At 39.1% G+C, this 9437-nt stretch overlaps 1 protein-coding gene across 1 annotated transcript in view; it reads left to right on the forward strand.

Moving 5' to 3' along the window:
• The window catches only part of MRPS6 (mitochondrial ribosomal protein S6), a 45878-nt gene that overhangs the window by 22723 nt on the left and 13718 nt on the right, over nucleotides 1-9437 (forward strand). Inside the window, exon 2 of the mRNA XM_042456520.1 lies at nucleotides 7716-7855. Coding sequence (XP_042312454.1) covers nucleotides 7716-7855 — 140 coding nt within the window. The remainder of the gene's footprint in view (nucleotides 1-7715; nucleotides 7856-9437) is intronic.

A 9437-nucleotide genomic window follows, 5' to 3' on the forward strand; every position in this document is an offset into this window, starting at 1 on the left:
AGCAAAGATGCAGTCATTCCACTGCAACTGTGATTGGGCCAGTGGAGGAAAAGTCAGGTAGAGAAACTGGATAAGCTGGTGTGGTTGCAACAAAGGACAGCACATGGTGCAGTCATCTCTACTCTTAACTGGACATTTGGTAATTAGATTTCTTTCTAGTATTGCAGTTACATAACTTAGAACTGTGATCCTTAATTAATGTCCAAATATATACATCAGTGCCATCAGGCAATTGTTGCTGTGGTGCCACACACCAAAGCATGTTTTTTTCAAGTGCCACATAAGATACTTTTTCCGTTTTAAAGTAGAAAAGAAAAGCATTCAGCTTTAGTTTGGGTGGAGAACATGTGGAACATCCAGTCAGTCCTAACTGATATAGTTATAGGTCAAGCATGATGGGAGCTACAGTCCATCAATAGCGGAAGGACTGCGTGTTCCTAGTTCCTGATCAATGACATGCTCAACTTGCTCTGAAACCTTTTTCAGGCACTGTTTCTGTTCCTCTATGAATGTGAAGATAACAATTAATTTGGCCCACAGTATGCAATTCTGACATCTGAACACATTCTGCATTTCCAGGGAATTCCCAAGCTTACCCACATACCTGAAATAATGGCACTGTTATTGAAATAGATTCTTAATCCACAATGGGGGAGGCAATTTTATGGAAGAGTTATCTGTCTCCTTATAGATATATAAATGGGACAGCATAGCTTATGAACTGCAAGCTGTTCAAGAGCAGTTTTGAATAAAGCACTAGAACAGTTGAAAACAAACAAGTATGTTCATGGTTGCTTATAGGAGCAACTTTGCAACTGTTCGGCTTCATCTTCCTGCTGTATCACTTGAGGCTTCCAGTGGTCTCCCCTGTCAAGATAGTCAGTTCCACACCTTTCAAGTTTCAATAAAAGTGCAGTATTGGGCAATTCCAGACCATTTACTGAGTCTATCCAATGCGACAATGGTTCTAGCAAGAGCAGCATAGCTTATAAAATTCTGAAATAGAGAGGTAGAGTCTGAGCTAGAATGAGAAAGCAGTGTGAGATTGGCTGCAGAAGAGGAAGATGGAAACCACCGAGTGCCTTTTTTCTAAAAGTTAATCCACTGCCCCACCCCCAACCTACATCTTCTGCCTTTGCTAGTTGGGGGGCAGAAACTGGATGGTTTGGGTCAGCTGTTTGCCAGTACTGTACAAGGCTTGAGCCCAGAGCCACACCGCCTGTCCCCTGGCCTTTTAGTGAGGCTGTGAGGGACACAGAGGCAGATTCATCTAATGACTCCCAAAGTTTGGACCTTCAGGTGTTTGAACTTCAACTCTCAGAAGCCCTGTAAGCTTGGGAATTCTGGGAGCTGATGTCCAACCATCTGGAGAGCCAAGGTTTGGGAAATACTGAACCTAAATATTAGGAAGAACTTCCTGAGCCCTGATGGTACAGTGGTTAAATGCCAGTACTGAAGGCGCAAGGTGGTGAGTTCAATCCCAGGGGCTCCAAGGTTGATTCAGCCTTCCATCTTTTCCTAGGTTGCTAAAATGTGTACCCAGTTTGTTGGGGGCAATTAGCGTACAGATTGTAAACCGCTTAGAGAATGCAGAGTTCACTGATGAGAGTATAGAAATATACATGCTAATGCTGTTGCTGATGGTAAGAGCTGTTCAACAGTGGAATATGCTGCCTCAGGGTGGTGGAATCTTCTTCTTTGGAGGTTTTAAACAGAAGCTGGATGGCCATTTGTCACAGAGAAGGCTTCGAATGTGTCTTCCTGTATGGCAGGGGGCTGGACTGCATGACCCTTGGGAGTCTCTTCAAACTGTGATTCTAAGTGGGAGGATGAAATATTTGCAGGAAGTGAGGGAAGGAAGGAAACCTATTGCTCTTTAGAGACGGATTGCTGGAGAAAGTGCTGCAGAGTAGTTACAGATATATATTACAGTATATGATCTTTTGTGCAGTAACTCCTCTAAAAATATTTCTGGTGCTGTTTGGTCTTAAAAGATGATGATGATGATGATAATTAATTATTATTATTATTATTATTATTATTATTATTTATATCCCGCCTCTCACTGTTTTGGATCGAGGCAGGTAACAACAAACAAAAACAATAAAATCAAACATGACTATCAATCTCCCTCCCACCTTAAAATACCATTAAAAACAATTCCCAATAAAATGGTTAATAAAATAAAATGAGATCAAAGTCCAGTGTGTACTGCTAAACAAATGGAGGGGAAATTCTGAGGAGATCAGTTGGGAAGGCCTGCCAGAAGAGATCCGTTTTTATTGCCTTCTTAAGAGATCTGTTTTTATTGCATGGGTATTCTGTTGTTAATGGTAGACCTCAGGGTAGGAGGGTCAGCAGACAATGAGCACTAATCAAGCAGACACTAATCCTCTTTTGCAGCCCCTCCCACCCCGAGGCCTGCCATTAGCAACAGAACAATACACATGCAAATCACTCCTGCCTTTCCTGGTCACACAGTATATATACCCAACTCGTTTCCAGGTAAGCATTCTCTGAAGATGCCAGCCACAGATGCTGGCAAAACGTCAGGAAGAAACTCTCCTAGAACATGGCCACATAGCCCGAAAAACCCACAAAAAACTATGGATGCCGGCCATGAAAGCCTTCAACCTCTTTATGGATTACTTTTGCTTTTTAATTGTAGTGAACTGTTCTTGATATCTGAAGGCATGCAAGTAGAGGAGTTATTTAGATTTGCTGGGAATTGTGGCTGACACTCGGAAAGATAGCTAGGTATGATGGAATATATTCTTTTCTGTCTGCTGGGGCTAGGCTTCTATAGGAAAATTTTCTAATGAGAAGGAGATCCAATAACATGGCAGATAATTTTCTCGGTTGCTACTCTTCCTAACACGGGTGAGGCTCTTGGGTATTTCATTTGTCACTGGGAGAGGTGCCAGATAAAACAGAAAAATGCCAAAATCCATATTAGAGGAGTAGATGTTTTAGGCCAACTCAGTGGATGCAAAAGTAGGGAGGGACAGAAGGAAATGGGACATTGTGCTGATGTCATGCTGTCTGCATGGTGTTTTGAGCTGTAATGGAAGTGGAATTAATTTGCAAACACTCAAATAAGGTCCTATTGAATGATTTGATGGTTTTAGATTTCACCTAAAGTAGTTCTCTAGCTGTATTGAAATCAAGGAAGGCAAATTGGATGTCCATTTGTAAACTATGAACTCTTTCCTGTTGTATCCTGGCCAAAGAACACAGGTGGTGGAAAACACAGAAAAACTAGTTGATCTATTCATAAAGCAGGGTTCTTTATGGAGAAATATATCCCATAGCATTGCTGGAGTGAAAAGGCATGTAAAATAGTCATCCTCCCCAATGAAACATTAAACAAATAGATATTTTTGTACCTGTATCCACTGGGAAAAATATAAAAGACTGTATGAGGTCTCAGAGCATGGTGGACAAACCCCTAAGTCTTAAGGAGGAGGGATAGTCGAGTACAGTGGACCCTTGTTATACACTGGGGTTTGGTTCCAAGATCCCTCGTGTATAACAAAATCCATGGATGCTCAAGTCCCATTAAATATAATGACATAACAAAATGGTGTCCCTTATAAAAAATGAAAATCAAGGATTGATATTTGAAATTTGTACTTTTTTTGAACATTTTCAAACACTATATGCTTGAATCTGTGTATAAAAAAATCCGTGTATAAGACTGTAGTTCCTTTCAGGCCTTCTTCAGTCCAGTCCTTCTTGATGCCCACAGAAGATAGGCTTTCAGAAATGGAAGTTAGAATGGGTCCTGGTGATGATGCTGGAAAGGTTTCTGTAAAACACCTTAGTTCTCAGGAGTCTTGCAAAATTGGAGTTGGCTCTAAATTTCATATACTGAAAAAGCAGTGGTTACAGCAGAATCAGTTGTAGTTTCCACTTGCAGGCTGAGCCTCCTTTATTCGGTATTCCAAATTCCAAAATATTCCAAAACCCAAACCTTTTTTTAATGCGTGGTTAAGATAGTGACACCTTTGCTTTCAGATGGTTCAGTGTACAGAAACTTTGTTTCATGCACAAAATTATTTAAAACATTATATAAAATTACCTTCAGGCTATGTGTACAAGATATTTATATAACATAAATGAATTTTGTGTTTAGACTTGGATCCTATCTGTAAGATACTCATGATGTATGTATATGCAAATACAGGTATTCCCAAATCCAAAGTAATTTTAAAAAATAGTAAAAAATCCCAAATACTTCTGGTCCCAAGCATTTCAGATAATGGAGACTCAATCTGTACTTTCTTTCTCATCAGGTGAATTTAGTGGTCTAGAGGAGCACATACCAGGTCAGACACATAAATTGCAAAAGCCGCTAGAATGTGGAACATTTTAACTTTTGTGATAGATGTTTGATTCCTATCTCTGTTTTCTAATGTTAGAGAAAAAGGAATCTCTTGCCAATGATTCTTGGTGCTTCCCTTAGCATTGACTCCTGGATAAGCATAGCAATACTGAGCTGATTGGTTGACTCCTCTTATGTATAAGTAACAGGCCAACAAAAAGCAGTCAGTAGATGTAAATGAGCAGTTCACACAGTGGAAGAAAGTGAGAACAGATTTCCCCAGGGTCCTTCAAATACATCAAGAGGTAGCAAGAGGGAGAAAGTTGAGCTATCTGAACACCCAGATTCATGGGCAACAACCCTATTGAACACCAGTTGATAGGAAGCAACCATGGGAGGAAGTTTTTATTGTCATGTTCTCTGTATGGCTTTCTTGTAGGAGTGTGATTGACCACCAAGAAACAGGATCATGGGCTAAAGGGGCCTTCGGTGTCATCCAGCAAGTGTTTCTTACATGTGTTTCATCCTATAACTGTAACAGTAACAGATGTTGAATAATACATAGGAGATGAGTGCACACATGAGGTGGTAACAATCATGTTAATCATCAAAACACATCGTATTTTCCTTCAGAGTTTTCTTGCGGTACACTAACTTCCCTCTCCTAACCAGTTTTTTAAAGTTGTATATGCTTAATGAATTTGGAATGAATGATTTCCCACCTTTATAGTCTGAAAAGTAACTTTTAAATGTGTTACCTGACTACAGCAGCACTATAATTATATTTAAGAAATATCACCTTTCAAACAGATGTCTTTTGGTGTCAAGCTAAAGTAGTTATATAGTCCCTAATTAATGGTTACTGGGAGTGCTGTAAAGTATTAGGCTCATCATCTGTAATTTTAAAGTCCATTTAAACCCCACTGAACCTGATGTGATATATCTTCTGAGGGAAGTCAGGAAAGCACCAGTATGTAGCATAAAACATTTCTTTAACAATAAAGAATAGAAAACAACTACAGGGGTACCCCGGGTTACGAATTTAATTCGTTCCGCCGCCGCGTTCGTAACCCGAAAAGCTTTCGCAAGCCGAAAACCCATAGGCGCTAATGGGGAAAAGCCGCGATTTGGTGCGAAAAAGCGCCGAAAAGCACCAAAATTTCTTTCGTAACCCGAAATAACCTTCGTAACCCGGAACAGTTTTTTTCAATTGATTTTTTTCGTAACCCGGAAATTTCGTAAGGCGGCGCATTCGTATCCCGGGGTACCACTGTACATATAAAATGAATCCTATCCAAATTTCCATAAATTGGAGCAGCAAATCAATATATTAAAGTGGAAAGAAAATCACCCTCTTTTTATGGGACTTAAGCTACAAGTAACCAAACTATTAAGATAAGTACAGTGCACGCATGTCATACGCGGCTTTCAGCATATGTTGAAAGCCGTGCGCAGGGTGCAAGGGGTGGCACATCCCATTTGAACGAATGGGGTTACATGCCTGTGGTGCGCATGCGCCGTCGCACTGCCGCACCGTTGCATGCACGAGTCCCATTCACTTGAATGGGGCTTGAGCATGCATGGCATTTGGCTTATGCGGGGGGTCCGGAACGGATCCCTGATGTAAGCCAAGGACGGATTGTATCATATTATAAATACAATTCACAAAGGTATTGTAAAGACTTTTTTTAAAAGGCACATTATAGACTTGCCAGTGGCAGAGGCCTCTGTACAAGTTACATTTCAAATTGAGGTTGCAAACCTTTGTTTATATTGGAACCACACGCCATGGCATCTGTAAGCCATATGTTATCAATTAAGTGAGTGAGATACAGAACATTCCTCTGGTAGGAAGTCTGAAAAGACCTATTAATGTCCATAAAGGATAAAATCCTGCGCTAAAATTAAGACATACGTACTTCTTGTATATTTGCCTACAAGCAGTCATTTTTTCTTCAGTTTTAATTCAGCCAAACAATACAAAAATTGTAGTTGTATTAAATAAACTGGTATGGGGTCTTATTAAATTAAGTGAATTATAAATCAATATAATTTTTTTTTATGTAGAGAAGATTTCAAAAATTAATGTATGAAGACACAGATTCCAAAACTGAACCACATCCTGAAATAATAGGACAGACTAGAGCAGAAAAGACCAGACCAGAATAGGGGAAGCTGCCTTTATGAATCTTAGGAGGAAGATACTATTTGGCATTCTTTCCTCTGATTGAGAAACTCATACTGATCTTTCAGTGTTCTGGACCTGAGGGGTGTGATCACATTTACAATACAATGTATTGTCCAATTGTCTATTAGCTTCTATGATTCTGTTTATTGATATTTATTAGGGCATCTCTCTTTCTTCTGGCTTGAATATTACAAACTTCTCTTAATACTTGTCTATGGCCTGTTACAGACTGCCAAAATAAAGCTGCTTCGGGTCTCTTTGGAGGTATGCTGTTTAAATGATCCATGCACCCTAAGAATCCGGAAGCTGCACCAAAGCTGTACTCCAGTGCTTAGGAATGGAGTGTGGCTTTGGTGCGACCTCCGGACTCTTAGGACCCACGCATCATTTAAATAGCATACCTCCAAAGAGACCTGAAGCAGCTTTATTTTGGCAGTCTGTAACAGGCCTATCCTACCCTTAGTTGAATTATGCCAAATGCAGGACTTGTATCTATCAAGCTTTTGGACTTCTTTGACAACCATATCCTCAAACATTGTATTTAATTGTTGGGTTAGTTGAACTAAACTTGGATTTAGATTTAAAAGTTTCCATTCCACAAGTAAAAACAATCCTCTCCATCCTTTAAAACTCCTAATTAGTCTTATTCTAAATAACTTTTGTAATGTGAAGTTGAAGGCTTTCATGGCCGGTATCCATAGTTTTTCGGGCTATGTGCCCATATTCTAGGAGAATTTATTCCTGATGTTTCGCCTGCATCTGTGGCTGGCATCTTCAGAGAATACATTCTCATTCAGCATTCTCTGAAGATGCCAGCCACAGATGCGGGCAAAACGTCAGGAATAAACTCTTTAGAACATGGCCACATAGCCCGAAAAACCCACAAAATCTTTTGTAATTCTACCTTGCATCCTAGCTTTTAGCACAACATACCTAGCTTTTAGCACAGAAGATAACCCTTTTGCAATACTTGAACTTACAAGTCTGAAAAGGTACAGAATTCAATTTCACTACCGATTGATGTTTGACTTTTTTACATTGTATATTCAGAAATGCTGAGAAAAATCCAGTGCTTACTTCTGGTCTAATTCTTCCTTAGTAAGACTTAATTATTTTCTAGGCAAGTAAGTACTATATCAACAGTAACTGCCGTTAACTGCACTCTATAAACACATTTGTACATCTTCTTCGTTTTGTTTAAAGCCAGAGACAGCTGCAACGCTGAAACGCACAGTGGAAGCTTTGATGGAAAGAGGAGCAGTAGTGAGGAATTTGGAAAATCTGGGAGAAAGAGCACTGCCATATAGAATCTCAAAACATAACGATGATCACACCAGAGGAGGGTATGAACCTTGCATAATTTTTTGGGTAGATTTTTGTTAAACAAATGTTCAAGGTTGCAGTTAAAAGAAGTGATAGGAGCATGTCAAAAACAGTATATGCATCTGAAGCTTGTTTTAGCAACTGTTCCCACTGGGTCACAGACAACCTGGTTATCAATCAAAGCTTCACGTGCAGTCTTTCCTTGTGTACACATATTACTACTTTGGACTGCAGCCCAGGTCTAAATGTGATTGCTAAAGGCCTTTAATTTCCATTGAGAAATCAGTGTAATTTAGATATCTGGCCTTTTTATGTTTAAGAATTTAACTGTTTATATCCCAAGTTGTTCTTAACATATACCCCACAAATCAGTTGTTTAAGTAACTGCAAATAGAGATGCAAAATAATTTGAGTAGAAAACTGCATTGCTCCAATTATGATGATTAATTAATACAAACCCTTAAATTGTTTATATTGATCTGTCAGCATTGACTCATACATATGTACTTTCCCCTCAGAATGGTAAATTACAACACATTTGTGTGCACTAGTGCACGTTTCCTTGTAAGATACAACTGTAGCCTTATATGTTTATTTATACTTTACATTTTCTTTGTTCAGAAACATAACTTCCTCATGTAGATATTGTCACTGAATGTCAACATTTTCTTTCACAGAATTCAACAATTTGAGAAGGTAGTATTTTGAGGGATATTTTATTTATTTTAATTTGTCTTAATCAAAGACTAGGTTCGTAGAATCATAGGATTGGAAGGGCCTGCAAGTCCACCCTCCTGCCATGGAGGACTCCACAATAATGCACTTCTGAGAGATGACTGCCCAACAACTGTTGAAAGACCTCAAAAAAATGCCAGCCTACCAGATTCCAAGGCAGTTATTCTGTATTTAAAAAGCTGTCAGGAAGTTTCCCATCATGTTTAGGTGGAATCTCTTGTAATATGAATCCATTTATCCATGTCCTAATGTCTGAAACAGCAGAAGGCAAGCCTGCTCCATCTTCTATGTAACTTCAGATTATTAAAGATAGCTATTATATCATCATCATCATCATCATCAATTTATTTATTTATATCCCACCCTTTCCCCAAAACTCAGAGTAGCTTACAATATTAAAAAAGTACAATTAAAAATATATAAAAGTGCTACATTAAAATAGAATTAAATTATTACTATATTAAAACATATTGCATATTAAAAGAATAAAATACAATTAAAGATAAAAGTGTTTAAAACGCTTTAAAACAATATAACACCCTGTCCAATTCATTAAAAACTTTCTGTTTTAAATGTCTGTCTGAACAGGAAGGTCTTAGTCTGCTGGCAGAAGGACAACAAAGAGGGGGGCCATTCTGGTCTCCCTGGAAAGTGAGTTCCAGAGTCTAGGGGCAGCCATGGTGAAGCCCTCTCTCCTATCCCTACCAACTGATGGTGGTGGGACTGAGAGAAAGGCCTCTCCTGATGATCTCAGAGTCTGGGCCAGCTCATACAGGGAGATACAGTCTGCCAAATAGCCTGGACCTGAGCCAATATGTTATTTTTTTTCTCCTCTTCTCCAAGTTCAACATACCCAGTTCCCTAAGC

The sequence above is a fragment of the Sceloporus undulatus genome, chromosome 3, assembly GCF_019175285.1.
Source record: "Sceloporus undulatus isolate JIND9_A2432 ecotype Alabama chromosome 3, SceUnd_v1.1, whole genome shotgun sequence".
Taxonomy (NCBI): Eukaryota; Metazoa; Chordata; class Lepidosauria; order Squamata; family Phrynosomatidae; genus Sceloporus; species Sceloporus undulatus.